General features: G+C 50.7%; 1 protein-coding gene across 1 annotated transcript in view; it reads left to right on the top strand.

Annotated features, from left to right (window-relative positions):
* The window catches only part of LMF1 (lipase maturation factor 1), a 204,268-nt gene that overhangs the window by 135,389 nt on the left and 42,235 nt on the right, over positions 1–26,644 (top strand). Inside the window, exon 6 of the mRNA XM_086473106.1 lies at positions 5,348–5,515. Coding sequence (XP_086329232.1) covers positions 5,348–5,515 — 168 coding nt within the window. The remainder of the gene's footprint in view (positions 1–5,347; positions 5,516–26,644) is intronic.

The following is a 26,644-nucleotide window of genomic DNA, read 5'->3' as shown; positions in this document are numbered from 1 at the left end:
GCTCTCCTGGGTGCTGCTGCTCTTCACACCTTTCCGTTTGTGCCAGGGGCTTCACTCTCTTTTGACTGTTGGAGCCACCAGCGCCCACCAGCTGCTGCTGAAGTGTTCATTGCGCCGAGTTAATCCTATCCCAAATAGTTGCTTCCTCTTATCGTTTATTCATATTTGACGTTGTTCCATTTCCTTCTGCTCTTCAAGATTTTTCTGCCATTAAGTGCGCTCAGATTTTAGTATTTTTGGTGAAGTAAGTGCCTTTCAATGGGAAAAGAGATTATAGTATCTAGTGTGTATGGGAATATTTATGGCTTGCTTTGTTTTTCGCTGAGGCAGATTTCTGTGACACGCACCCAGGGTGATGTTTGGAAAGGCTGTCCTTGGTGTTTTAATGTTAATACCAAGCACACTTTTGGTTACGGAGTCGATAGGTAGTCTGAGCGTACCGTACACAACCAGGTAGATAATGGATTTTTTTGTTCACCTTTTGGAAAACGGATTCATTCATCACTTGCTACTGCTCTTTGAAAGGCGCCTCGTGAGCTCAGACGAGCGAGCAGATACAACAGAGGCTCCTGAAGCCGTGCTGCAGTTTATTGTGGAGTGAAGGAAGGTAAAAACCCCTCCTTGCAAAGGATAAAACTTGCTTGATGTATCTCTGGGCTCCTCCTCATTTGTGATCTTGAGAGGACGGGGTCTTCCCTACCCTCCGACCCCACGCTGCCGTCCCGCACCGTTACATGCACAGGAGTTGTGTCGCTCACGCTGTGAGCATAACGTCCCCAGCCCTGTCCGAGCGGTGGGTTGTTCGAGGACAATGTGGGACTTGTTTTCGTGCACACGTGTAGGAGAGCCTGGAGATTTCCCAAGGCTGAACTGGGGTATCTAACACTGGGATTAAATACTCTGTCGGAGTTTATGTAATGCCATACCAATAGGGAGGCTGAGAGGAGAGACCACGTGCATTTACAGTCCCAGAGACGAGCGTTTACTCTGGTGTATAATAGCCTTCTGTTGGGTTTTAGTAGCGTATAGTTTAGTAAATTAGGAGTCTTCAGGTACTTAGCACTTTAATGGTTCTCACTAAGAACATAATTAAACCATAGACCCCTTAGGGAGAAAAAACAGTTTATTGTGCATATTTTTAGAATCTATTACCAGCCCTCATAAAACCTGGTAGATACAAGCCAGAGAACATGCCTTAGCTGGCGACCCAGAATTCATTCGGCCGCCCCCGCCGAGTGTCGCCCCGCAGTCACACGTTACAAATCTGCCCCGTGAATTATGGAATTAATTTTCCCCAATCTGATTTCAAAATGCATTTGCAGCGCAGTTTTTCTCCGGCTGCTGGAGGTGTGAGGGAGGCAGAAGGTTTATTATATTGCACCTTGTGCTGACACATAAAGCTGGTTTTTGCTAATCGTTTTTTTATTTAAAAAAAAAAATTTTATGTTTCGCAGAGATATCCAGAAATGGGGCTTGTTGGAGGCAAGGGCTCTGCTCAGTTTCGCTCATCGTACGTCTGCCTTGGGCTTGTTTATTTAGTCGCATCTGACTTGGAGCTGCGTTTTTCTGTGTCTGTGTGTGTCAGGAGCTCACAGCTCTCAACGCAGGGGAACTCCTGGCTGCTTCCTAGGACGCTTCTCCTTGCAAAGCAGCCACGGAGCAAAGCGTAAAGCTCAAAATCCCCAGGGAAACGAGCCGGGTGACGTGATCCTGGAATGTTCTTCCCTCCTCTGACACCACCACCACGATGTTTCCGTAGGATGTGGTTACACCAGGAGAGCACTAGGCACGCCTGTGTTGGGCAGGTATCCCCTCTAACCCCAGCGATGCGCCCCGGGGGCTCTCCCCCAGCCCCAGCTGGGTGCTGCACAGGACCGCAGGACCTGTGAGTTGTGTCTGGCTTGCACCAACAAGGTGAAAAGCAGAATCTGCTGTTGTTACATGAACAGTAACGGAATGGATCTGTCTTTGCTGATTCTGGGGTACTCTTCTTTAACCAATGCCATCAGGTAACATTTATGAGTGATCAGGGCTTCTGTGTATGTGGGATCGGGGTGGGGGAGTGCATGCAGTAAGTAGAACTAGTGCCTTTGATAAGGCAAGGAAGAGGATGGGTAATCTGCCTGTGTAAACAACACTCTTTTCCTCTCCCTCTGCCCTTCTCCCTCTAAAAGGTGGGTCTTCTTGGAAGAAAGCAGTTGGGGGGGGGGGGCTATGTCCATGATGTGGGTTTGGATACGTTCTGCTTAGATGTTTGGAAAACAAAAGTATGTAAACCTTTGGAGTCTGACATTCTAGAGGATCCCATTCTGTGTAGGCATCTTTTGGGGTCTTTGTAAGATCCAGACTTTTCCTGCTAATGTAGGATCTGAGTCTTGTATCCAGTGTAGCAGACAACCGAGTTAATGCAGGGCTGAGCAGCCAGAACGCCTGTGTGACTTGCAAGATAGAACAGAAACCCTGCTGCAAAGTGTCCTGCTCCGTGGCTTCAAAATGAACAGCGAACCTAGAGAAAACTCCAGAGGCCTTGGCACTCAGGACCAAGGACCCACCGGACGGGGTGTCGGGTGCCCCCAGCACCGCTGGGTAGTGGCCAACTCAGGCACAAAAAGAAACCAGAAAGGCTTTCCAGCATCAGGGGTGCCTGCGTTCAGATTCACACGTTGCTCTGGGCCTTTGCTCTTGCCTCAGCACCCCCTCCTGAGCCAACACGGCTTTCTCCCCGGGAAACCTGTGCCGCGCTACACCCGTGCTCGCAGCATCTGGAAGGCATTGGGAGGAACACACACACACACAGAGCCCGCTCCTCCCCCAGCAGCCTTCATACGGATTTCTCATACATGTGAATCACTCCTCTAGTGCTGTTTTGGTTTACGTACTCAAGGTTTACACGCCGGAGAAGCGGCTGCGGCGGTGGGGAGGGTCCCTCGCTGATAGTGTCCCCAGAGGCTCTGTTGCCTGCGCTGCTCTTACCAAACGCATTTCTTTCCTCTGCCGAGGAACCGCGTGTTACTCGTGGCGTGGCTGCTGCTGGGTTAGACTTTCAGTCTCGCTTGTCGTTTATCTTCCCTGTCCCGCAGCGTTGCCCCTACTGACACCACGATAGTGTCGGCGCTGATAAGGTGAAGGATGGCAATGCCGTAGCACCTGGGAGGGAATTATTAACCCACACCAGATTTCTGCGCTTCGCTTCTCCTTTTTTCCCCATTTCTACTTCAGGATGAGAATTAGCTGCTGCTAAAAAGCCCTCAACGGCAGCAGCCCCGGCTGGCCAGCATGGGCCGTTCTCCCACGAGCCTGTGCGGGGCTGCTGCCTGAGCCCGAACCAAGAACTTGCTCCTGCTGCTTCTCCCGCTGCACTAGAGGCAAGAATTTTATCTTTCAGCCCTTAAGCACAGCGGGCTGGGGGGGACGATATCTTGAGTCCCAGCCCAAAGCACCAAAGGGGGTTTGCTGGCTGCGCTTGGCCTTGGTATAGAGGTGGGCATCAGCGGGAGCCTGCGCTGGAGGGGAAGGGGACGGGGGAACCGAACGGCACGGTCGGTAGCCAAGGATGGGCTTTGCTTTAAAACGGAACCGTGTCAGCCCAGCCCTGCGAAGCCACAGTCAAAGGTGTGACTGCTCAGCGCCGTCACAGCGCGAGATTTAATCACCTCTGCCAGGAGGTCTGTAATTACGTGTGTGGCGCTGCCTGCTCTCCGCCAGCGCTGCCTGCGTCGAAGGGAGCGGGTCCAGGCGTGCCTCGGCGGTGGGGAAACAGGCAGCGGCTGCATCGCGAGAGGGAGAGAAGCGTGAGTGCCGCCTCCCTGCGGCTCTGGCGTGTTCGAATCGGGCGGTTGCGTGCTGGAAACTGGCTCGTCTTGGGCCAAACGTTACAACCTGTAGGACTGGTCCCTCATCTAGGTTGGTTTGGGTTAAAGCACTTAAAAAAAAAAATAATGCTAGGAGACGCCGAGAAAGCAACCTGCGTTTTTGGAAGGATAAAAGCGTTTCTCATCAATTTGGGATCAAGGTGAAAAAAAAAAATAAATCTCTTTGTGAGCCTCCCTGATGCTCTGGGAACGCTCAAGAGCAGTGGAACCAGGCGATTAACTCGAAACAGGTCCCGTGCGGAGGGGAAGGACCCTCGGTGGCACCCGGGGCTGCTGCTGCCCCGGGAAGGGGGGAGCCCTGACCTCCCCCCCTCTTGCCGGAGTGGACTTGGCAGAGCTCCTTGACCCCGACACCGCTCCATCCGGCGCCGGTGTCTGAGGAAGGAAGGATGCGGTCTCCTGTCCTAAGGGGTTACAGCAGCCTCAAACCCATATAAAGCAACAACTTTATTAATCCCAGCTTTGCTAATAAGGAATTACAATAGTTGTGGGATTTGGCAGGGGGAGCAGGCTCGGTTGCCATGCAGAGTACAGTATTTTCCCTGTTTTGTTTGTATTTTTGATTTAACTACAAATAATTTAAAGATGTGTTGTGTCTCCTTCAATTAAAATTTGCGTCTCCATCCTCTCTCTCTTTTTTTTTTTTGTCGCAGTTTTAAAACAATGCTAATGAATTTGAGCTTGTCAGATGCGCTAAGATAGATTGTTAACGTCTTCCTTTTTGCTAAAATTGCAGTGTTTCTAAGGGGGGGCAGTTATTAACATTTCAGGATTTGGTTTTGTTTCCTTTGTAAAATTTGCAGTGTTATTGTAGTGCATGGAAGATCTCCCAGTGTCAAAAAACTTGAGGCCGATAGAAGAATAATATTGTCACAAGGCCAGTATGTAAATACCTTAAACCAATATAGCATGTTTAGAGGAATTACACTTTCCTCTCCCAAATTACAATTTTGGAAAGCAACTCTACCACCACATTTATTTCAAATTTAAACATTTTGAAAGAGTATCTCCTAGGTTTTGAAATCTGGTTTCCATTCCTGGCTCTGTTTGACCTACTGTGTGACCCTGAGAAAATCTTTTTCTCAGTTCCTGTATCTGCTTAGTTGCTCTGATGATCTTCAGCGCTCGTGCAGAGCGATTTAACATCCGTCGGTGTCGAGCTATGTCTAACATTTCAGTATTCGATAATAGCGGTTTTAGTTCAAGATGAGTGGGGTTTGGCTATGATGAAAAAAGAGAAAATTAAAACTCTTTTATTTTTTAAAAGCTGTATTGCTTTAAAAATTCCTTGAGTTTGCATAAAAAAAGTTGAGTGATTTTCTCTAAAAAGAAATGACTGCCCAGAGGCAAAGGACGGTTCTCCTGTGAGCAGACTTGGGGAAAGAACTAAGGAAAAAAGGCCGAGAGCTCTGTAGCTCCCCGTGATGATGAGCCTTCGAGGGGGACTGATTTCTTGCCTTTCTTCCATCTTTCAGACGCAGCCGGTGCCCAACCCCATCGCCTACTTCATGCATCGCTCGCCGTGGTGGTTTCACCAGTTCGAGACCCTGGTCAATCACTTCATCGAGCTGGTGGTGCCATTCTTCCTCTTCCTGGGGCGGCGGATGTGTGTCGTACACGGCCTCTTGCAGATCCTCTTCCAGGTGAGATGCTCCTGGGTTCGCTTCCGAAGGGTCACGTCTTCACCCAGGTCAGAGCAGGGGGGTGTTGGAAGGGTGTAGAACCCCCCGCTGCCTGTAGGGTGGCCTGGGAACCGGGCGGGCTGAGGTGCAGATACTCATTCCTCACGCCGACGCCGTAACCGGCGGCAAGGACGTGGGCCCACGAGCCAGGAGCGGCGGCGCTGCCGCTGTGGCAGCGGGGTGGTTCGCTGGAGCCCGTCTTCTCCGAGGAGGAGCAGCGTCCGGAGGAATTGGCTCAATGGGCAGGTCCAGAGTCCGGGCTCAGGTGAATCAAGATGATTCACAGCTCTTCGCTGTGGGCTCTCGGGGGGTTCGTGCTGGTGTGGCTGCTCTTGGGGTGTTGCTGGAGGTTTGTTGGCTGCTGGTTTGGTTTCCGTCCATACGACTGGCAGAGAAACGTCAGGCCAGGACTAGTGCAAAGGGTCTGATCCCGCGGCTCTGGAAGGCTGGGATGAATGCTTGCAGTTTCTCCAAAAGTTAATTTTTATAGACATCTTTCACCCTTTGAAGGGATTCTTTTACATTTAACGTTCAACATCTCTGAAATATTCAGTATCTTTGAGCTGATTTTACAACCACCAGATTTACTGAGCCTAGGATCATCGTGAAAATAATTGCTTGAAAAATTAGTGGCATTCACATTCTGGTTGATTTTGTTATTATTTTTTTGTACATTTAGTAAGTAAATCTGTGCATAAGTCAGAGGATAGAAGCTCCTGCATATATGCTTTCCTAGACCACATCTGATTCCTCTCGTCTGTGCCTTGGCACAATTCAAAGACCTTGTTAGACCCCAGCCACTTTGGCTCGCAGAAGCGCAGCTTTCAGCCCTTGTTGACTGTGGTGTTTGTTCAATATCATTTCAGCGTCATGAAATTCATACTCGGTAGCTGTTACTGCTTCCTGTAAATACCTGTGATGATTAAACTAGAGAACAGCTTATAAACTCTGTTGGTAAACCACAAAAATGCTGGTCGGATTTTAAAGGGCCGACTTAAAAACGGCGGGATTCGTGCCCTCACAGGGATGCCCGCTCCTTCTCCTGCTCCCGAAACACATCCCGCTGCGTCTGGGTGCCACCAAACGTACAGCTTGCACCTCTGCTCGCTTGGCACACCTTTTGGCGTCAGGTGTGGTTTTGTTGGGGTGGATCTTCTCAGGCAGGCGGAGGTCCCGGCAGCGGGGCAGAAGAGCTTTGACCCAAAGAGGTCTCGGGGCATGGCTGCACGAGGTGACTGGCATCGCACCTGAGGTTTTCAGTGTCACTGGGAGGATTCTACTCAGCCCAACCCTAAAAACCCTGCTCTTCTGTCTCACGGATAAAGCAAAACACCGCGCCTCTGTCGGCTGCTCGTTGCAGAAGCCGGCGGGCGTTGAGACATGGTGGAGATCAGGTTAGCGAGCGGGGATTCGTAGATGTACTTTTGTGTGTGAGGAAGTGGAGGGAGGATGGCGATGGCTCTTTCTGAGGTGAGTAGACCCAGAAAGGAGCAGAAGACACCACGGTGAGTGGCCTATCAGAAAGCAAACCACATGGCCAGACTCCAGTCTTTGGCACAGCTGCCGTGTCTCGAGGCAGAGCTGTCATACCTATAATATATATATATGTATATTACATAGAATAAAATAATAGCGTAGTGGACTGAGATGGTGATGCTTTGTCTTCACATCTCTGCCAGAAGAAACTTCCATGACCAAAAAGCCTGACCAAACGCTCCCCTCTCATCCACTTCTCGGCTCTGGGTCTCCGTCCTTGCCGTGCCCCTGGGCCAGGGCACACGGGGGACGCACCCAGAGCCCCCGGCCAGGGCTGGCGCTCGCCTCCAGCACCCTCACGGCTCCTCCAAGGGCCCCAAGGAGCAGCACGACTGTTTGTGTGCTGGGGGACTTCAGGCGGAGCCAGTGGGATCTGAGAAAGCCAACTACATACAATAAAGGCTCATAATGACATATTGTAAATGCATGCATCTAACCACCCTTTAATTGGCGCTTTATTGATAGTTTGCAATTACTGACTTATTTCTATCATGGGGGGAGCCTGCAAAGGAAAAAAGGGTCCCAGTGTAAAACGTGGCTCTGGTGCATTTATAGCATTTCAACAAAAACCTGTTTATTTAATATTTACTGCCCTTTTCTTCATTCAGAATGACTTTTATTGACAATACTTCTGCTCTGCAAAGGAAGCAGTAAAGTTTAATGTTGATATACCACTTAATTCTGCTTTTCAAGATTTGAATTGACATTACATGCAAGTTTTATTGGACATTTTATAATTGTTATTGGAGTCATGGTGGCTAGGTTGAGTAAGTGTATTTTTCCAGATTCCAACTGGCCTGGAGAATATTGCTTTGTCAGGAGCCCAAAACGAGTTGTGCTTTAAAGAAAAAAGTCCCTTTTTTTTCAAGCATGAACTTACTCTTTTTGCCTAGTTCACCATGTTTGTAACGAAAAAGGCTTAGTGAGTTTGGAAGCGTCAGAGAGGAGAGACTCGGCAGCCTGCCACCTTGGCAGAGCAGAGAGCGCGCCGGGAGGATGGTTGTCTGTCCCTGCTGGGTTCCCAGGGATGTACTGGTCGTGCCACAGGGAGACTGTGCTGGTCCCGGTGTGCCGGACCGTCCTGGGCCACCTACTGTGCAGGAGATTTGGGTGGTGATGAGTGAAACACGCACCGCGTGGGCGCGTCTCTGCACCGTCCCCTTCCCGTGCTCACCCACCCACCCGTGTCCTCACAAAACCCGAAGCGGGGAGCCCGAAGAGCTGGGACACCCCCTGGTTTTGGTGCTTCGTGGGCATTGATGCTGCTGTGATCTTGGTTTGGGGTCTGCCTGCTCTGGTATGAGCCCTCGTAGCTTGAGCTTCCAGAAATCTCCTCCTTTGGCTGCTTTTTGATCTTGAATAAATTGAAGAGTCTTACTTATTGCAAGCATAAATAGTCTTAAAAAAAAAAAAATAATCAAGGAGTGGGTTGAATGCTGGCCAGTTCCCATTAGAAAAATCGTTATTCATTGTCGCTAACCACCAGATTGGAGAGGGCTTTGTGATTTACAGCTGTGAGTGCAGTTTTTGCAGGACATCTGCACACAGAGAGATTCTCAATCAGATTGCAGCGCCCAGAGCACGTTTACCAGGATCAAAGGTGAGGGGAGAGAAAATGTCATCCAAGATTTTACAGCCAGGCCCCGTCAGCCTCTTGTTCCCCGGGCAGGTCGTGGAAGAGCTCCCCAGCTGCCAGCGCAGCTGCTCGTGGTCCCAGCCAGGGGCTCAGGGCTGGGGACTGTCCCCACAGTGTGGCACGGGCGTCCCACCAGGCTGCCTGTCTCATGCACGCCAGGGACAGTGAGAGCGGGTGCGTGTCCTCCGCCCCAGGGACTCCCTGCTCCCGAGAGAGGTTTGACTGGGCTGTGCTGACCTTGTCATTAATTGCTGCGTGAAGCCCGTGATCTCCTGAGGAAGCTGTTTGCAGTGAAGAAATGGCCGTGGAGGGGAAGCTCTGGGACATGGCAGCTCCAAGGCTGAGGGAGACTCTTGTCAGCCGGTGCTCAGCAGCTCGGCGGTGCCCATCTGGCTTTGTGCCGTCACCCCTGTCCCAAAGCCCCGCCTGCACAAGTTGACACCGGGCCGGGAGGCGTTTTTCTTCCTTTAGTGTCGGCTGGGATTCAAACCCCTTGGGTTTCTGAGACCCAAAGTAGGGCCTTCAACCCATCCCACCTGCAAGGGAGCCTGCTCGAAAGGTCTCAGCCAGCGTGGAAGCGTTAGCAGGTGATGGTGGCAAAGCCTCCCCGTTAGACTGTCTGTGCTGAGGGCGTCCTTTCGCATTTAGAAAGAAACCTTAGATGAAGGGCAGCCAATTATAGAGGATCTCCAAGGCAAATAAGCAGCATTGTTTCAAAAAAACATTCTTTCTAGCATTTACGGTACGTAGAAATCCAAATCTAAACCAGAAATTGAACTAAATGGACGTTTAACTTTTCAGCATCGTTTGGGATTTATTGTAAGCAGGTGCCAGACTTGACGTGCTGAGCAACACTGCTGCAAAGGGTCTCTGCCAGGAATAAAGCTGGAGGAGAGACTTGTAACTCAGCTCCCTGCTCAGCTCTGCGCTCCAGCCCTGTAAAAACAGGCTGGTGAGAAATGGCCAGTCTGAGCCACAGAAACCTCCCAAGTAAGCCTGGGGTGGAGTTTGCTCTTTGCTCATGTATAACTGAGAATCCTTACCGTTTTTGCTAAAGATTGAAAGCTTTTTGCTGCCACTTACTGTCATCCTTCCCGGGGAGCACAGGCACGTTTCGTAGCAGCTGTGTAGTGGCAGGACCGTGTCTGCCGAGATGCTGGTGTCTAGAGCAGGACGTGTGTGTCCCCTCGTTAAGATTTAACCTTCCAGTGCTGGGGTTGGGGGTTTGGACACCTTCTGCGATTCGTAAGGATGGGATTGTTTTCACTGAATGTCTCTCGATGGCGGCTATTGAATGGGGTGTTCACTTCACTGGGTGGAAATCCAGCTGCAGGTGGTCACAGCGGCCGATGGTTTACATACAAATCACTTCAAATGATTCTTTCATTTTGAGTCTGATAGTACCAGTTGGCTGATTTTGTAGTAGTGTTGGGGTCTGAGCCTCAAAAATACAAGTGTAGATCTGAAGCACCCTAAAGTTCAGGAGAAACCAAGTCCAAAACGTGGCTGTTAGTATCTGGAGGGGGAAGAAGAGGTCTTGGAGGGTCTTGGAGACCGCAGGTGAGGTCTGGACCCTGTTATTCTTGGTTCTGTAGAAGCATCAAGCCAGAGCCTGCCCGTGCCCTAAGGAGCTTGTGGTTTTAAGGAGGAGGGAGGTTGAAAGTGCTGCATGGGAAAGGCAAGTCCTTTCCCCTGCCCGCAGGTCGGTGGTGTAGGACCCCTTCCCACCACACCACCTCCGAGAGCGTTGCATCATCTCCCCTCTCTCCCTGCCGACGCTTCCATCCCCCGTGCCCACGCGGTCACCTCAGCGTGCCCGTGGGTCCGTCCCTGCGCTCAACCACCCCCACGGCCAGAGAGTGCCGAGCGCCAGCGTCGGGGAGTGAAACCGGAGAGGGTGCAAACCCACGGCCTTGCTGCTCTGCGGGTGTTTCGCTGTTCTCCAGAGCTGGCTCCTAAAACCCTGAAGCTGCATGTTTTTCACGACGTCTAACGCACAGCTTACACCAGCAAACGTATTTCTTGGCTCCTTAAGGCAGGCAGTAAAAATTACACTGCTTGGCAAACGAGTTGATGAGGGGAAGCGAGAGGAAAGCCAAAAAGCCAGGAAAAAGCCACCTTGCCCTTACGAGCTGGCAGGTAGCGCTGGGTTAGAGAGCGTGGCAAGGCGGCGGCAGCGCCCGGGCGGGAGGGGGCTGAGGTTTCTTACGGCCCGGGAGTGGTTTTGGCTGTGCCAGATGGGAAGGAGCTTCAGTATCACAAAGGTAAAGTCTATAAATAAATAAATAGTAAATGGAAAGTATAAGGCTGGCCTTGTTGGACAGGCAGGGCCATCCCTTTGCTTCCACGATGCTGTTCTGGGTCACGGTTGTACAGGCACAGTTTGGGGTTTTTAGGATGTGGGGAGAGTTTTTAAGCCTTCAAATCCCTTTGGATTTGAATGAATCTGGGGAGCCTGACGCCGTTCCACGGCCCCTGAAAACTCCCAGCACGTCCTCCCACGCGGAGCACCCTCTGCGCAGCCTCGTGGCTGGGGAGCTGCCGGCGGGGAGCCGTTCGTGCCGGGATGAGCTCAGCCCCCGGCATTGCACGTCGGGACAGAAGTTCCCCGAAGGAGCCGGCGTGGCAGAGCCTTGGGGTCACCAGCTCTTCGCTGCCCCCGGTCCTGCTCCCGTGGAGGTTTGGCAGTGGGCTGAAGCTTGGGCTATCCCAGGGTGTTTTCCAGCAGGAGCCCGATGTAAAGCGGAGGGATGACAACGCCAAGAGCGAAGCTCAGTTCCAGCCTCGCGGAAGGCAAAGATAAAAACCTCTGCGGCCAAAACCCCCTCGAACTCAGAGCGCTGACGGAGAAAGCTCCCGAGACGGCTCTCGGGGTCCGGCCAAGGAGCTGCGCGGGAACGCGGCAGCTTTACGAGCTGGTGGAGGGCCAGGGGGGAGGACCCGGCGTGGGGGGGCTGCGGCAGAAACCTGCGGTTCTTTTCCCTCGGAAAACAAGCTCGGAGCACTACCCTTGCCCAGCCGGGCAGCGTACCAGAGACACGCAGCCCCTGCGCTCCTGGGAGTGGGGAACATGCAGGAGAGTGGGCAGCAAAATCATTTTCCTCTTCTGTTTGGGGTTTTTTTTTAAGCAGAAAACTGTTGTTGAACAGATAGACGTTTTTTGCCCTGTTTTTCCCTTGGCCTGGACAAACCCCAGCCTCCTAAAAATCTTGATGGAAGCGGACCTTTTCCTCTAGTTGATCCTTTTCCCATCTCCTCTCCAAAGCTGTGCATGGGAGGCGAAGAGAGGGGTTCTCCCCTCACTTTTGGGAGGGGAGGACCAAGCCCCCCGCTTCCACCGCTGCTGCCTCCGCCATGCCACAAGACGTCGGAGGGATGAACTGCCCTTCCAGCCACACACGCGCAAATTAAACCGTGCTGCTGCGGTGCCACAGCTGCAGCGTATTGTGTTGCTGACTTAGGAGGTAGCAGAGGTCACAGCGGCAGCCCGGAGAGAAGGAACAAAAATTAAACAGCTCCCCCCTTCCCTGCAGAAAGCGTCTGAATCCCGTGTTTGTTTTCACTTGTCAGATACGAGCTGGGTTGTGTTCTTTTTCTTTACGCTGGTGTAAATCAGATGTGTCTGCGGGAGGATTATCAGAGTTACACAAGTCCCAGGCTTGTGGCAGAAGAATCGGGCCCTGTGTTTGCGCTTTCGTTGTGCACCTACAGGACGTGGGCACTGCTCCAGTAGTTGTTTTTCTTTGTTGCTGCAGAGTGGTGCCGTTACCTGATGAGCACGTTGTCCGTGAGAATAAAGCTGCTGCCCCATTTGCCGTAGGAGCCACCCCAGGGCTGCTGGGAGGCAGCGGCCAGAAAATTCAGGCATCCCTTCTGCACTTCCCCCCCCCGTAGAGATCGGCACCGTGAGTACCCTGGAGTTAAGACCATAAAAGTGGCTGCAGATGGTATTTCTCCAGGTGCTCTCACCAGGCCAGCCTCTGATTTCGCTTGCAGATCCCCCCACGAGGTGGGATGCTGGGGAGTGTGGTCCCCCCGGACCAGCGTCACGGGCAGCAGCACCCCCGGGAGGGTGCGAGCGAGTGGGTGTTCGCTGCTGGGGCTGGGCAGCGGCGCAGCCTTTCCCCTGCGAAAACAAAGAGGAAATTCAGCCTTCGCAAAAGCCCAAATTTTGTTGATTTTGTTGTGGTTTGGAAAAAAAAAAAGAAACCAAAAAAACCAACAAACAGAGAATGTCCCAGGAAAATTAACAGCAGAACATGAGCTTGCTGCTAGGGGAGGAATGGTCCGATGGAAAATAGTTTTTGCAGCTCAATTGTTTAAAAATCTGCTTTGGACTCGAGTCTGAGACGGGGGATGCGGGGAGAGTGTTTTAAAAGGCTGTTTGGGAACCTTGAAGTGTTGGACTGGGAAAATGGAGATTAATCATCAGCGCCGCAGCCCCCGGGTCGCTCGGGCCAGCCCTGCGCACCCGTCCTGGTCCCGTGGGCGAGGGGCGGCCGGGGTCCTCCTGCCCCGCGCTCGTCCTCCAGCCTCCCGCGCTCGGCCCTGGCGTGGCTCCAGCTCGGCTTTGCTCAACAGCAGAACAAAAGGAATGGGAAATCAAAGGAGTTACGGGGTAGATTTTCTGTTACATTTAAGCCACCTCTAAATTAAATACCAAGCTATACCCCCGCCCCAAAAAATCTGACTTAAGCAGGCAGAACCCAAACTGTTTAATCACGCCTATATTTGATTTCACATCCAGCTTGATAGTATCTGTTGTGAGGCGAGGCTGCTGCGCCAGACACGAGAATACCAGCACATACCACCCCAAATCAGTAAATAACGCTGCTCGTATAATGGTGTCTGGTATTAGTTAGCAACAAGTTAAGTTCTTGCATTCTGCAGTAGTTGGAGTGACTTAGAAACACTTACTGTTAGCCATAGGAGTGCATTTAATTAGCTTCTGATTCAGAGGGGGGTGTGTGTGGGGGGGGTTCTCTTCTTTCTTTTTTTTTAAATCATTAAATAAAGTGTCACCCCTAGCCAGTGCTGTAAACTCTATTTTGATTGTGGCTGCAATAACCCCTTTGGGCGTCATTCAAATTGTACTAAACAGTTTCTGGAGAGTGCTGGTTTCTCTCAAAATAAACCAAAGTCCGGCTTTGACAAGCTCTAATGAAAAACAAATTGTTATATTACTTAGAAAAATAATTTGAAGGAAGTCTGAATTAGTTGTAAAGGTGGAAAAGGTTCAGCTACTTGAAAATAGAAATTTGGAAGGTATTTATTTTAACCATTAAGCCAGCGGCCTTGAAATACAGCCTTGTTTGTTACAGAATGCGCCTAACGAGAGACATGAATCATGCTGTTAATCAGTATGGGAACTTGATTAATTGGAAAGGGGACCGTCAGTGACTCCAACAGGCGGAGCCGCCTGGCAGCAGTCTGCGACGGAGCCCTGGAGCTGGTGTGATTTACCATCAGTCATCCTGCTGGCAGGCGGAGAGAAGCTTTGGAGGGATCCCACAGCCTTGGGTTAGCGGGTTGTTGGGTTTTTTTTTTTTTTAAATTGAAGCTAAAATGTGGTTGTTTGGGACACTGTCAGCCTTTGGTTTTTGGTGCCTCTGCGTTTGGTCGTCCGGCTTGAGACATGCTGGTTTGCCACGGAGGAGGGCTCAGCGGGCCTTGGAGGCGTCTCGTTGAGGTGTCCTGGGCTGGGACACCCATCGTCTCACCTTTGCTACTGAGAGTGGCTTTGCTTATTAAACCTGAGAGCGAGCTTTGACACCCGGCTATGAAATCAGTTTGTGTGGGAGGCCCCCAGGATGCAGGGTGCTGCCGTGGCTATAAAAACGCAGCAGGAAGGTCCGTCTTAATTTTCACTGTTGACTGGGGCTCTTGGTTTTGGGGCCAGGGAGAGCTTTGAGCGAGTTTGGCCATCCAAGAGCACTGTTTTGTCTTGGAGCAGCACATATTTGCTCATATGGCAAAAGGATACGGTGGCAGAGGCGGGGAGAGAGAGCGTGCAGCTGTGCCAGAGGGATGAGTTCCAGCTGAGTTTCAAGTTCGTGGGGGAAGGTGCCGCGTGCGTCAGGCTGTCCCAGCGGCGGTGGCTCGGTTCAGCGCCGTCAGTATCATCTCCGTGCCGCAGCAACTGCCGTGGCCAAGCCAGGGAGACCCAGGGACCAGGTATGCTCTGGTGGCCCCGTGGTCTTGGGCGTATTGCTAAGCACTGACGTGCAAAGATCACAAGTTAGAGCCCCACGTTGCATGATCTGCTTAAATATAATGAAAATGCATCCAGTTCTGGCTGCCCTTGGCATTTCTTCCGTGTTACAGCCTTCCAGGGTATTCTCAGATCTCATTTGCTGCGCTGCTCTGCGTAGGCTTTACGCCGCTCTCCTCTTCGCACTACATGAACACCTTCCAGAGCCGCATTAAGTGCCGTGGCTGACATCCACCGCACGTGGTCCTTCCTTTGCCAAGGGAAGAGGTTGTGGAGTACTTAGGCTCCTAGGGCTCTGGGGCAGGGTTGGTTTGGGTTTTTCTCTTCCTTGTTTTAATTTTGCATTTGGTTTTTCAAGATTTCCCTGCGATCCAGAACCTTTGTGTCTGCAGTCCTCTAGCAGAATTTCCAGGTGCTTGGGCTCGAAGAGAAAAATCAATTACGACGATGTTGTCAGTGAAACGATGAGTTGGCGAGGCTGCAATAGCTTCAAAACATCTGCACTTTCCAGATGCGATTTGCTCGGTGCTATGCTGCAGCATTTGGGTCCAAACAAGGATGGGAGATAAAGTATGTGTTGCACATGTGATTGCATGTATGTGTAAGTATACGCATAAAACATTATGTCTAATAAGAGCCAGACCAGCCATAAACCAGAGATGTTACTGAAGTCAATGACATGATCTTGAACATGCACTGTTACCGTATTTCCAGTGGTGATTATTTGTTTATGTTTAGGTGTAGCTACTAAAGTTAACTGCAGCTATTACGATCCATTAAGGTTGGGCAAGCCAAAGGACTCGCCCACTAAATACGTGTCAATTGTCCTTAAGCTGTAGATTGATCCAGTTTCAGTGTAATGGCTTGAAGTGATGGTAAAGTTCTTCCAAGTTTAATTACATTTTCTATACCTTATTTCTGATCGGAACGGGTCACGCTGCATCTCCCCGGCCCTCGGCTCTCATCAGGTCTTTGCTTTTCAGCAGGGTGACAGTGGTGGTGGTGGTATTTGGATTTTGGTTTCTCTCCTCCCACCATCTAGATTACGGGACCTTTAAGTAATGTTTTATATTCCATTTCAAAAAGGAAGAAATCAGAACAGCCTAACTGGAAACAGATGGCAGATTATGAACTTTTTTTAAAGGGAATTTATAATACATGTATTATGAAGAGAATCATTTAATAGTGTCAGATATAGATGTGTGAAGACAGAACGTGCCCATTCGAGGAGTGGAAGGGGCTGAGAGTGGGCTGTCGCCTTTGGCGCAGTGTTCTTGGGGGTGAGGGGAGGATTTTGCTGCAGTTGGCGGCCGCAGCGAGCTCTCCTGGCTGAGATGAGGGCTTCCTGCCATTACTGCTCTTTAATCTTTCCTCTGGTATCACTGGCTGCCGGAGCAGTTCAAATTCTGCTCTTACCTTGGGCTCCTGGTTCAGGTTAGCAAAGCCAGGGAGCCCAGTGGGTCAGAGCTCCTCTGCACAGGCTCTCCCCTCCGCGCGTTGAAAATCTGACTCTGCCGTTAGCCATGTCCAAATTTCCCTGCACAGATGTGGCTCTACGTGTCTTCCTCACCCGCAGAAGCAGCAGGAGTCTTCCTCGGGAGCTGTGCCCGCAGCAGGGGGTGTGTGCTGGGGGTGGAGGCCAGAGCACCGCTGCCGTGCGTGGGTCGGCGGTGCTGGGACCTGGTGGGCGAAGACCTGAGCTGCAGGTACCAACTCGTGGGCCAGATCTTCATTCGGTGCGATCAGGGTGACTCGGAGTCCGTGGAGACATACCCGTGTGCCCAATGATCCCTTCTGTCCTCCCAGGTGGTCAACTCAGGGTTTTTTTATTAATTTGCATATTTCAATATGCTATTTTCTGCCAAGTTAAATTAGTGCATCTTTTACGTGTGTGGATGGTTGGGTTTAAGCACCATAAAACTACCCACAGATCAGAGGTGCAAGTTTTGCCAGTATCCCTTGCACAGCGATTGGATAGCTTTAATTAAAGCCATTCAAATTAATCCCGTGTAGTTTCAAAGGAAAGACAAAGCCGTGGAACTTGGCGTCCGGGCTGCTTAGGAATAGCGGTGAAGATGGATTTTGTAGTGTCCTGCTTTGATGAAAATAACTCATTTGCTTGTTCTGGGCCAAGTTGCTGGGTTTAATGTTTCTCTGTAACGATGCTGCCTCCAGAGAGGTTTTATTTTGGTTTGGAAGTGTTGGGATGAGGATGCGGCCCTGAGATACTTTAGCCCACACGCAGTTTACACAGCTGCATTATCTGATTCCCCAGGCACCACCAGAGGCATTATCTCTTTGGTGATGCAACAGCTAGAAATTGCAGGAAACCTGTGTCACTCATTACTTTCATCTTCCTATAAAAACTGGGGTTTCTTGGAGCCGGTGACTCAGAGAAATCGCCCATGAGCGCGAGATACTCTTGGAGCAGCTGTGGTTTGTTCGCCGCGCTGGCCGAGACGAGTGATGTTGCGCTTGGACGCAGGCAGCGGCACCCGGCGCTTCCCGGGGTCCGCGCCCACCCACGCGTGGCGTGGAGGTGCCGCCCGATGGTCGGTGGTGATCCTTGCCTGGAGGATGGTTTGCAAACCCCGAGTCTCACCTTCCCTTTCCTGGGGGTGATGTTGGCATTTTGCAGAGAAGAGGGCAAGGGATTTTTCTTGCTGCCATAAACTGAGTCGGTGGCTGAGCCTCAAGCCCCAAAACACCTTGTTCCAGGCCAGTGTTTGTAGCACAAGGTCTCACCTCTCTTGCTTCCCTCGGAGGCACTCTCGCCGTTTCATTTCACCTCTCCCAGGAGCACGCTGACGGTTTATCTGCCCACGGGAGGTGTTCTTGATTAACTGCTCGTTTCACACATATGCAACCCCCTTTGAAGATGGGTTAAGCTAAACAGGAACTACATAGGTTTGGTCTGGGCTTGGTGTCCACATGTGGAGCTATTCAGGAAGAGATATGGCGCTTTAAATTTACACCCTGCTTTAATTAGAAAAACTTGCAAGGACTGACAAACCCTAGAGCGGTGCCAGTTTTGCAAAGGCTGAGAAAGCAAGCGCCTAAACCGATGTTCCCTACTCATCGCATCGGCACTTCTTGTGACTTGTGCTGCTGAGAGGAGAGATGAAAGAAAAAATCCCAGAGGCTTTCTGGTAGCCATGCAGCTGATTCATTCAGCTAATAAAGATCCAAGGTTCTGAACCCTCAAAAAGCTGGTTCCCTTCAATGAAACATAGTTATGCTGGTGTTAGAGGAAACATCTATGTGTGCATAGCGCGGGTTCTCCCAGTTGCACAAATCACGTATACAAGGTGGTGCAGTGGGAGCATGGAGAAAGTCTAGCAGAAAAGCTCACAAAGCAAGCAGTAAATCCTTAGAGCAGTTTGGGAATGTTTAACACCAGATGAAGGCCTGTGTGGCATGGCAGTCAGGGTTGGTAGGGCACGTGGGTTGATTTCTTGCGCCTTGCGACCAAGCAAAGAGGAGGAGAGGGTTCAGGTATTTCGGAGGAGCCCTTCTCCTTGCTGCCTGGCTGCCCCTCCTGCTTCTGGAGTGCCCCTGTGCCACCTTGGCTGGTTTCTGTAGCGTTTGGGTAACGCTCTGCGTTGAGTTTCTGTCAACAGCCCAAAGTGTAGCTGTTGTGGCCAGCTCAAGGTGGGCTTGAAGTCACGTTCACAGCTGCCGGTGCTCCCTTAGCCTTTCTGCCCGAGGACGTAGCAGAACCTTCCTTTTCCCCTCGGAAGGTGTGGAAACCTCGGGTCTGCTCTGAGAGTCAGAGGAGTGCCCGAGCCTGCTGTGCTCCTCCAGCAGCAGTGGCACGCCGCAGCCTTTGTAACCAGGGAAGCCACAAAAACCAGCAGATGAAATGAGGAACCAAACCCTCCTGTGCCAAATGGTCTTTTGCAGAATGCTCCCCGCCGGTGTTCCGTAGCAATGCGTTTCCTCTTCGTCTGCTCCCGTTTCAGGTCCTGAGCCACAGGAGTGGAAGTGGCCCCTCACCAGATCTTCCCTCACCCATATACTCAGATATTTGCCCTTGCATCCTCCTGGGGTGCAGAAGCAGTGGTTCTTCTCTGCCTGGGTTTTCCTCTGCCTGAAGAGTGAGGTAGCGCCTGGCAGGTACAGATCGCTCTAATAACTGGTACTGGTTGTTTCTTTGTGAAGCTCATCTTTTTCCTGGTAAAAAGAGATTGATGAATTCGTTTTCGTCCTTGCTGTAACCTGTTCCTCTGCAGGAGCCGTTTTTAACCAGTTCCCAACGGCTTTTGCTAATACTTGCCTGGATGCTTGGGTCCGTGCTGCCCTGTGCCAGTGGTCCTGAGGCTGGTTAGCATTCGAGGTGAGAGTTTCCTCTGTGTCTCCTTCAGCTGCATCCTCCTTCCTTGAGGAGACAGTGGGTTTTGGAAGAGGTTAATAAGTTAGGAAAGCTCAGGTCATTCTTCCTGAGCAAAGTAGGAGGTTAGGGAAAGACGGATTTGCTGAACTGCACATTCCTATAGCATGAAGCAGGTTGGGAGAGAAGGAGAGACGATCCTTTCTCATCCACCAGTCAACCATCACATCATGCTCTGCTTTAGAACACCTGCAGCTCCTGCTGCTAGGTGCTGCGGAGAGGTGCAGGAATACAGGGGCAGTAGGAAACCCGGAGCACAGTCAACATAAATATAAAAATTCCATCTGGAAAACCAAATCACACTGCATTGTCTGTTTGGGTCAGGGTTGGGAATGGCAGGAGTGGAGAACGGGAAAGGGACAGGGATTGCTTTTATTGCATCAATAATGTCACTTATTCCGTAGCCAACCCTTGAAAAACAGTTCTAATCCCCACGCAAATCCCTCTGTAGCAACAACGGCGAATCTGCCAGTTCTCCTGATCAAACGCTGATCGTTACTGCAGGCCAGAAACCTCAGAGGGAGCGAAGCCAAGGTGAAAGGGTCAGGATCTGGGGGAGGGGGCACTCTGAAACCCAGTGTGTCCAAATCACTCCGTCTCTGTGATTCAGTGGGCAGATGGGACGGCGCCAGAAGCACTGCAGGGCCAACGTTTCTCTTCCCTCTCCTCGGAGTGTTCAGGGGCAGACAGTGGGCTCCTAAAGAGGTAGGGAGATCTTTTATCCTGGGGCTGTTGAGAAGAAACGTGACCACAGATAAGAACTGGAGCTTCAAAGTGTTGCCGTTCATCCTACGTTCCTTCCCCTTCTCCACGCAGCAAAGAAGTGATCAGCTGGAGAGCCCCCGTTCAGGCAGGCGCCTGCCTCTGGTCCTGGTTGTCATCAGTTAAAGGGGTTGTTGGTGCCTGCCGTGACTCTGCTGGAGAGTTTTCCTCTGGCCCCCCGTTACTGATTACTGGAGCGCAGGGGAAGGAGCGGGAGATGTTTTCATGGAAATCTGTACCTCAACCGTCTTGGCAGCTAAACCTGAAACGGCTCGAGTCTTTTGCCCCCAACTTCATGTTTATGGTCAATCTGAAACTCCACCTGTGATCACCACATGCGTCCTCTGCAAGGCTGCAGTAAATTAAAGCACAACAGGGAATTTTAAGAAATACATCCTCTTCCTTCTCGGAGTCAGGTTACATCGACCTCTGAACATCTGGACACAGTGTCTCAGGGCTCCCAGAGGTTCTGCCGTCTTAAAGGTTCATCTGCCTTTGTTAAATTCCCGGCCTTTTCCCTTCCTCGTTGCCGCCTCTTGATTCAGCGTCGCTCTCGGTGTGGCTGGCCATCTATGTAATTGGTATTTTTTGTTCGGTGTGTAAAACCCACCATGGAATTTTAGTTGTCTCTTGCTATGGGTAAACACAGATCCGTAACCCACTGCCATTTACTGTGCTCGTGAGAGAAGTCTAAAATAAAACACACTCCTGTTTTTTCAAAAGCCTCCATTCCTTCTAAGCTACTGGTTACCAACATCCTAAGAGAGTGAAATATAACGTTGATTTAAAAAAAAAAACAACCAACTATTCCCTAGTATTCCTTAAGTCACAAGAATCCATTTGTTGGTGTGATGCCCCTTTGCTTTGAAATTCCTCTGCCTGATATCCAGGTTGCCCTGACAGGCAGGCTGTAATCACCTCGTCCTGCTAATGGACATGAAGAGCGCAGAAGTGGAAGCAAGCGGGTCCTGCTGCCTCCAGCCGCTGGGTTTTGTGGAGGGTCCAGAGCAAGAGAGAGGTGCAAAAGCCGCCGGGTGGCTGTGCAGGAGGTGCGGTCGCCGGACCGATGGTGGTCCACGTGGTCCGTGTTCAGAAGATAAGGTTGAACTACACCGTTTTACGGAAGCCTCCCCGTCCTCACCCCCGGGGAGCGGCATGTGGCTGTGCTCACCCCCGTGGCACCGCAACCCTGTAGCTGTTGTGCAGGGATCCACGCCCCGAAGGAAAATGCAACTCTGGTTTTCTGCTTTCTGCCTTTCAGGCATAGGCCTCAAGGTTTTAAAGACTTTCATATGTGCCTCACTTGATGTGCTCTGAGTATTCCCATTGAAGTTAACTAAGTGGATAAGACTTTGCGGGATTAAAGCCAAATGAGTCCTCACCCACCGTGCTGGGAAGTCTTGTTGAAGTGGGTCATTGGAGGGAAAGGAGGAGGAGTCGGTACCGAACTTGCCCCTTTCATTTTATGCTTCTATTTATTTAAAGGATATTTTTACTAATACAGCCTGGGGGAAGAAAAGAAAAAAAAGGCCCCAGGCTGTGGTGTAACCACCACAGTCAGATGTTGTCATGACTACTAAACAAGAAACCTAATTTATAAAATGAGGAAAAACATATGAATGTGAAATAAAAGAGAAAAAAGAGAGAGACAATCTTAAAATATTAACTATGATGTAGAGAAAAATATAAACAGACAGAGTTAGGAAATTCCAGAAGGAATATGACTTGTTTAATATTAATCATAAAGGAAAAGATTAGGAGAGCTCCAAAGAGTGCCAAATGAAATACTCCATACGCATCCACTACTGTGGTAAGAGTCCTTGTGGTGGTTTTCCTTCTCTGCTTCAGCAATCCGTGCTCTCAGCCGTGCTCCGGTGGAGATGCCCTGGTCGGAGGACACTTCAGGGATGTACGTGGTGGTTCTGCTGCTTCTCCCTTCGTGGTGCTCTTCCTCCCTTGCAGTACTGGCACAGTGTCTGAGTGCAAACCTCCATCCCGGCCACGCGGGCCAAAATAATCTGCACTTTTGCTTAAAGTATCAGTAAGTTGGGGAAAGTAACTGTGTTTGGGGATGGGGAGGGATTTCTGTGAATGGGCCAGGTCAGGAATGGCTCTGATGTTCCTTGAGCCACAGCTTAATTGTCGTCCAAAGCTGCGGTCGCTGCAGAGAAGTGTCTGGGCGCATCCCCTGAGGTGTGTCTCAGGTGGGCTCTGCTCCCTGCTCCGGTCTCCGTAGGTGCTGTGTCGTACTGCTGCTCCTCTTGCCTCTGTCTTGCCGTCTGTCCTTTCCTGAGTTTGGAAAGCACGTGTAGATCCTGAAAGCGAAGCATTAGAGAAGTAAGTCCCAGATGTTCGTGGTTTGATCACGAACACTCCTGGGCTCACAGGCTAGGGACCATTCCTTGTCCAGGGCAAGGTCAAAACAGGGAACCCTGAGGGGCTTCACCCACAAGACCCCTCCGAGCAGGTACCAGAGGGCTCCTTTGGAGCTGGCTGGGCCCATGCAATTACCTTTTGGTGTGTTGGGCTGGCACCACTCATCTGTTTTCTGGTGACAGTGCCCTGATGTGGCCCAGGGACCCATGACCACCAGCACCATGACAGCAATGGTGCCACCACAAGACGCCAGAAAGGAGCTGCTCTGACCACAATTGCCCATGGGCGAGCACTGGGAAATACCTATGTGGTATCTTGGGTGGAAAATCCTGGGCAGAGCTGTAATTTGCTGCTTCGTTAAACCTCCCTCAGTCATGTCTGAGCTGCTCATGTGTCTGTCACGCAGAGATTTCAAGGCTGAAATGGCGCGTTGGGAGATTAATGCCTTGTGGCACGTCCTGTGCTCCATCGTGTAATTTTGCAGTGGCGGGGCTGGCTGCTCGCAGGCCACATTGGACCCAGCTCTCTGTTTGGCACTCACTTGTAAACACGCTGGTTTACAGAAACCTTAAGGGTTCATTCTCACTGTCAGAAGAAATTAAGCTACAAAGCCATCCCAAAACTACCCGAAACAACATCAGGCTGGAGTCCGCAGCGTGAAGGTTGTAGATGCCCACCCCAGCCAGGACCTTCCAGGCGTGGGGACCGGGTTGTCTCCACGCCGGACCCCTCCAGCACACGGCAGCAGCGCCGCTGCCCCGCTCTCGGCTCACCAAGTGCCTTTCCTCCCGTTCGCGGTCCCGTCCTGCTCTACCGGGGCACCGGCCCTTGGCGCGCAGCCGCCGGGCCAAAGCGCCGATCGCGATGGCGGCGGTGCGGGAAAGCTGGACCAGCGAAGCTCCCCTCGCCTTCTCCCAGCTCCGCGCTGGCGTGCAGCAGCCTGGGAGCATTCAGACCCCTGCTCCCGCTGATCGCCGCCGCTTCCAGTGCCCCCGCAGCAGCACCAGCCGGTGCCCAGCAAGTTCTGGGCTCGTCTGCTCTGTGTCTCGTTCCCCCTCCTGCCTTCATGTCACGCTAGCTGTCACCTGGCTCTGTAGAGCTCATCATTCCACTTTGCTGGATGAGGCTGTTTGAATCGCAGGACGAGGCAACGCTGAATTTTTGCTCTCTCCGTCTGTTGACAAATCTAATTTGCTGGTGAATAATGAGTAACCTTTTAAAATCAGCCCCGTGGCTGATGTTGATGCACTTGGGTTTTGCTGAATGAGTCACACGCTCGCTTTGGAGCGTAGGAACTTACTCACGGACAGGCAGCTGTATTTCATCCCCTGCTAGAGATTATTTTAAGCTGGAAAACCTCAAGCCCCGTGCAGCTTTTTTTCCAAGAGTGCGTCTCTTCTTGATAACAGTGCAGCTGCCTTTAGGTTCTTGTCAATGCAAGGGCCCGTTGCGGCGTTACTGTGCCAGCACCGAGGCACTCCGGTGACAGCTCTTCCTGGAATATTCGGATACACGTATATTTCCATTCCTCTTCCAAGGTTCATCTCATATGTAAGTGATCAGTGCAGCAGCATGAGCAGGGCTCTCCTTGCAGCTGTGACCTTGAAAGTGGGTGGCATTTTCTGCTTCCTTTCCAGCATCCTCCGGGATCTACATTTCATGTGATCCCATCTGACGCAGGCCAAAGCTGCGCTGGGAAAAGCGGTCCGATACTGCCAGGAAATACCCACTGCACTCCCTTCTTTACGGTTGAGCTCTTCAAAGCTCCCTGTAGGAGACAGGCTCCTTAGGCAGCTTTTGAAACCGTAATATGCCGTGTGTGCAGACAGCTACCGATGAGGGAAATAGCACAAAGTTTCTTCTTTTCCTTATCTCCCTTCGGAGCACCTTATCTTTTCTGTCGTCCCCTGCAAACCTACATGCCGGGCTTTAGCTTCCTTGAAATGTTTGCGTTATTATCTAGTGCTAAACAGACACAATCAGTTCCTGTATTGGAGGTTGATTTCAGTTCTCTACAGGCCAATAAATGTGCACACGAATGCACAGATGAAATAAAAGCCTCCCCAGCGAGGCCGAGCATCCCGGTCCTCCTGCATTCTGCATCCAGGTCCTTGCCCGGCTCCATCCCACCAGCCGTCCTCGGGCATCCTTTGGTCCCGTGTGGAAGGAGCTGCTCGGGGAGGGGAGGGAAAGAGCTGAAAGCTCTCCCTTTTTGATCGTTTCATAATTTACACCTCATTCCCATTGTAACCCAAATTTCAGGCAAGGCGCCCCAACACCGAAAAGGAGCTGCTGCAGATGGCGGCGTAACTATACGCTCTTGGACACGTGTGGTGTTTTCTGAAGCGTATCTGGGTTTGCCCAGCGTACGTTTCATTTGCTGGTTACCAAAGTCCCCACCACTGACAGCTTGGGGGCTGCTAAGCCGCCATCTGGATGCGAGTAAAATGCCTTTTTTTTTTTTTTCCTCCTTCTTCTTCTTTTGGCCTCGGAAAATTGAACGCAGGCTTTATGTCCACCGGTTGGGCATTTTGTGTTTTGAATAGGCAGCGCAACGTGTCAGCGAGCCGGCTGGTTACGTCAGATGTTTGTCACGATTTTCAACCCGTCTTCTAACGCAGCGGAGGGAACGGCCGGCGCTTTGCTGCAAAGGCTCTTCCCTGAACGACATCCTAAGGCACCGTGCCTGTTCTGCACTTCTCCAGGTTTCTCATCTTTTTTTTTTTTTTTTTTCGTTAAACAGAGCATTTCTACTAGAATTTTTACATCCAGTGCTTCATTTTTTTATCCCTGAGGCTTTCGCAGGCTTTCTTTATTAAAATCAAATGGTAGCCAGCCCCAAATAAGGCACCGGCTTATTTTTTCTCGGTGCGTTTTCACGCCACAACTGTTTTCTATTTCTCCTGAGCTTGCAGAAGCCGGCGGCTGACAGCTCAGGTCCGCGCCCGTACGTGTGTTAGCTCGGAACGTGCTGCGAGGGGTTCGCTTGGTGGAAAAATCCAGGTCATCCTGGATCTTGAAATCCGCCCAGCCTTGGCTTCCAGTGACACTGGGTAGCCAACCCAAGTTAAATATTTTACTGCAGATGTTGCTAAGAGCTTAGAGTTACTGAAATTATGTATTTTAATGAGGCAGAGAAAGTAGCTGCAGAAAGATCTAAATCAGAGGAGCCACCAGTGTTTTCCACCGTAGTGTCAAGCTGATCAGATGTGACATCCCCTTTACTCTTTCCTGGCGTTTTCCTGATGCCTGCGGATGTGGTCGTGTCCTTTCCTTTTAACTTTAAAAGGAAAAGATGAGTTTGAATCTGTGTTGGGATTGAAGTGCCAGTGAGTTTGGGGAGGGGAGTCCCGATCCAGCTTTTGCAGCTGGCTGCTCTGTCTCCACAATTGGTCGAACCAAAACCTTGGATTTGAGTTGTTTTGAAAGGGCTCCGTAACACAGATCCCATTTCCCTGTGCCAGGGCTGTCTGAGATTTGACATACTCAGCCTGCCCGTCTAAATTTATTCCAAAGAACATTGTTTCCCCCATGCTCTGTCTTTAAGACCAATTTAATCCAAATTTTACCAAGACCTGGACAGATACTAGGCAAAAAGTTTGCTATCAGAATAGATTTTTTTCTGATGTGTTCTCCTTCTCTGATGGGGTTTGCTCTTATTTTGGCAATTGTTAGATACGTCTAAATATTGTCAAAAAAGTGAATTTCAAAGGAGCCTGCAATGGCTGTATGTGAAAAGGGAATTGAAGTATTTTTCGCCAGAAGTATTTTAGCATTCCTTCAATCAAGGAGTATAAACAGTTCCATGTGACTTCAGACTGATCCAGGATTTGAGAGAGCAGGGTTTAATTCACATCATTTCTTGCAGAGGGAATTTTGAACCCACATGTCTCTCAGTGAAGAATGTCCTAATTAGTAGAGAAAAGGATATTCCTGAAAAAGGGCTTTCATTTTTCTAGTCTTAATACCGTTCTACTTTATTATTGATAATTCAATAATCATTGAATCATTGAATTTATTACAGTGGAGTTCTGTGCTTTGCCATGTAATTGGTGAGCAAGTTACTGATTTATGCCTATTGACAGCCTATTCCAGATTGCAATTAAAACAGGATAGACCTCAAACAAGGATTATTTTCTACTAGGGTGAAAAATGCTTTTGCTGAATACTTTTTTTCCT

Source organism: Leptosomus discolor, chromosome 14 (genome assembly GCF_034619465.1).
Source record: "Leptosomus discolor isolate bLepDis1 chromosome 14, bLepDis1.hap2, whole genome shotgun sequence".
NCBI lineage: Eukaryota > Metazoa > Chordata > Aves > Leptosomiformes > Leptosomidae > Leptosomus > Leptosomus discolor.
Note: the sequence above shows the minus strand (reverse complement) of the source record. Positions and strands in the feature narration are given on the sequence as shown.